Source organism: Oreochromis niloticus, linkage group LG13, assembly GCF_001858045.2.
Source record: "Oreochromis niloticus isolate F11D_XX linkage group LG13, O_niloticus_UMD_NMBU, whole genome shotgun sequence".
Classification (NCBI taxonomy): domain Eukaryota; kingdom Metazoa; phylum Chordata; class Actinopteri; order Cichliformes; family Cichlidae; genus Oreochromis; species Oreochromis niloticus.
Window position 1 is genome coordinate 27,817,046 of NC_031978.2, and position 3,559 is coordinate 27,820,604.

Here is a 3,559-nt window from a genome sequence, read left to right on the forward strand (position 1 = left end):
GGGGTACTCTGAGTCAGCCATCCAGCTGCCGTGACATCACTGGGATCACCTGTGGAGGCCTCAGGTGACAGCTCATAAAAGGTGACCTGAGGTAAACAGGGGACACTCAGAGACACTTCGAGGGAAAGACGAGTGACCTCCATTCTCAACTGCTGCACATCCAGAGATCCATTCTAGCTGCTGCCATGTGGAACGACTCCTCTAATGGTAAGAGCTCCTCTCCAGGTTTGAAAACTTAGAAAAACTAAACTGTGTGTTTTCAGGTTTTTCTACCTGGGTCAAACAGTCCACCAGGTGCAAACAGCACTAAGTGTGGCGTGCTTTTTGCATGCTCAATCATCCAGGTTGACAATTTTTAAAATCCCAGAAAGTTGAATCTGTTCATTGAGACGCAACATTTCTCATCCAAGTGATATCTGGAGACTGATAGAGTCACTTAGATGAGTGAAGAAACATTTGTCCTGCTGGAAACACTGCATCCGGATGAACAGTCAGCTTCCTGGGACACTGCACAGTGACTCATACCAACAAGATCACAAGAAAACTATTAGCTGGATTACCACATTTTACATCTTTATGTAGCTGCAAAGATAGTACAGCAAGAAAATAGGTTGTATATCCCGTCTGATCTGATGGAACAATCTGCTTTCTCTTCTTTGCACAGATGACGCCATTCCTGTGTCCTCCGGCAACGGCTCCTCTCGCACCGCCAGTCGCAGGAAGAGGACCAGCTTCTCCAAAGAACACGTGGAGCTGCTGCGCGCCACCTTCGAGACTGACCCGTACCCTGGAATCACCATCAGAGAGAGCCTGTCCCAGACCACAGGCCTGCCCGAGTCCCGCATCCAGGTAAATATTTGTTAATGAAGGAGCAAGATTAATATAATGATGAAATAAATACAGCTTGTAAGTTTAGATTAGGTTAGGATTTCCCTTTTTTTAACATAAAATAACAATACTTTTGACATTATTCGACCTGCGAGCTGGTTAAAGACCCTCATGGACTTTGTACCTCTTCCACTGTTGCTGTGCGGGGACTTGATACCGCGCTCACTGTATGTCTTTATCTGTTGAGATAACACCAGCTGTTTTTATCAGGAGCTTATTTGAGGGAAGAGACACACTGACAGCTGATAGCTTCCGCTTAAAAGAGAAAGACGATTATTAACACAGCATAATAGAGTGCTTTAGCTGTACTGCTTTTAAATCTAAGCTCACGTATTTTTCCTTCATTTCCCGTCCAGGTGTGGTTTCAGAACCGAAGGGCTCGCACCCTAAAATCAAAAGGATCCAGCAAAGCTCAGTGGCAGTCTCAGAGCCCAGCGCACAGTCCACAGGCTTGCCGCCACACACAGGCCTTTGCACCTCAAATGCAGCAGGTGTTGAACAATGGACAGTTTCCTCCTGCCTTCAATGCCACTTCAATGTATGGACAGTGTGGAGCCTCATATGGGATTCAACCAGGAGGCTCAATGGGCAGTAACCCCAGCTCAAACCTGTGGGAGTACATGCCTCAGCCAGGCTGCCAAAACAACACTGGGGTGCCTGCGTGGCGTCAGCCTTCCGTGGAGATGGTAAGCTACAACTCAAGCTCCAGCCAGGCAGCCTCCATGCACCCTAGTTCAGACATACACGACCTCCTTCAAATATTCGAAGCAGACACTCCTGATTCTGGATACTTCAACAGCAGCCGAGAGAGCAGCCCAACGGGTTGTCTGGAAGTTCCGACCCCACAGATGAGGAGTATTGGGGAGACTGTAGCAGCTCTTGAGGACGGCAGGGATGCAGGACATCCGCCAGTGGTCCAGCATAGCTCACTGCCAGTGCTGTCATTGCAAGATATTATGTGGGAGCTGAATGAGGAATGGCTGGGAGGAAATGGACTGGACAACGGAGTCACTGGAGAGGAGCCCCCTTACTTCTGATGGCTATGATGAGTATTTTTAATGGCTCAAGTGTTTGACGTATTTTCAAAATAGCCATGTTTTTGCAGTAATTAGTAATTACTGCACATTTTTAGGATTGTTTTTTGATTTTCTTCAAGTTTACTTAAAAAAGAAAAAAAAAAAAGAAACAAAAATCAGTCGTTATATTGCATAATACTGTTTTCTTGGCTTCCCCTTTCCAAGAATGTACTCTCAGCTAATTCATGACCAGAGATTTGGCTCTGCTCATAGATGGTGCCTGTGAGTTGTAAATATGAGAAAAAGGGGATTTTCTTTCTGTGCAGAGACATTATGGAGAGTAATATAAAGACATGTTAAATCCTAATGAATGCTGAAATTAAATTTAATCTGTAATAAGACTTTATGTAAAAAATAATTTTAACAAAAATAATTTATAGATATAGAGATGTTATTGTATAATGTTTCCATTTTGATTGATTAATTTTAAGGATCTGACAACAGAGGATGTTGTTTGCTGTAAAGATTATGAAGCCCTGTGAGGTTAATTATTGGTTTGGGAAACGAAGATGTTGATATAATATATTTGATTCTGTTAAGCTTTGTTCTTATGTTGTATGGCTGACATATAGTGTATGATAATATAGAGAATATACAGTTATAAATATGATTCTGTTATTATGTTCGCATGTTTTGCCAATAAAGTTTATTCTAAATGAACGTTCACATTGCATCCATGACTCATAACTTACAACATAGTACTGCAACATCATGGTGTCGTGTACAGTGATTCTTATTCTGTAATTTCTACTTTGTTTGTTTGTTTGTTTTGCCTTGAATTCAATTAAGTTTTAGTTTATTTTCTACATAATTATTTTTATTTTATATTAGTTTAGTTTTTCAAGCTCAACTTAAACAAAGATTTTTTTTTTTTCACAGCTAGTTTAAGTTTTCAGTTTAATTCCAGTTAACATAGTGAGTGGATAAAAATATCCACTCAGTTATTTGGGTTTAATTAGAGGCTTTTATATTTATCAGCTCTTTGGCGGGGTCCCGGATGTGCTTCGCCGTGTGAAGATGTGCGTGTGGAGGCTCCGTGTAAAAGTAGTCAAAATAGTGCTATCGCCAGTTTGCTACCATTTTGAGGAAGCTCGTTTAATACGATTCGTGCTTTGGAGTGAACGAGTGTGCTCACGGGGCAATTTATGACCGAAAATGTCCAACCGACAGACCCGTGCCGGCGTAGAAAAGTTGCACGCGGATAGCAACCCTGCCGCCGCAGCTAGCAAAGCCAATGCTAGCCCAGCACATGCCGACAACATGCCTCAGTGGGCTCAAGACATGATGTCCGAGATCAAAAAAACGAATGCTGGTATTACAAAATACAGAGAGGAGACAAAAACCGAGATCATGAGATGCAAAGAAGAAATAGAAAAAGGAAGAAAAGAGTCAAAAGCCGAGATGGAAAAGTGGGCTAAGAGTGTGGAAGATAACACTAAAGCTCAGTTTGAGTTGCTACGTGAGGAGGTGAGGCTGATAAGCGAGACGACCATCAGTCTGGCTAACGAGATGGAAGCGCGGAAAAAAGAAGTGGATGACACGCTGAACGATCAGTCTGACAGTATAACCAGCATGGAGACGAAACTGAAAGAAAT

At 42.5% G+C, this 3,559-nt stretch overlaps 1 protein-coding gene across 1 annotated transcript; it reads left to right on the forward strand.

Annotated features, from left to right (window-relative positions):
- On the forward strand, positions 1–2,540 carry LOC109204727 (homeobox protein otx5-B). The gene is made up of 3 exons (XM_019366286.2): positions 1–207; positions 665–849; positions 1,245–2,540. The coding sequence occupies exons 1-3, from the start codon at positions 186–188 to the stop codon at positions 1,923–1,925; spliced, it is 888 nt and encodes a 295-aa protein (XP_019221831.2). The 5' UTR covers positions 1–185; the 3' UTR covers positions 1,926–2,540.
- Positions 2,541–3,559: the final 1,019 nt, after the last annotated feature.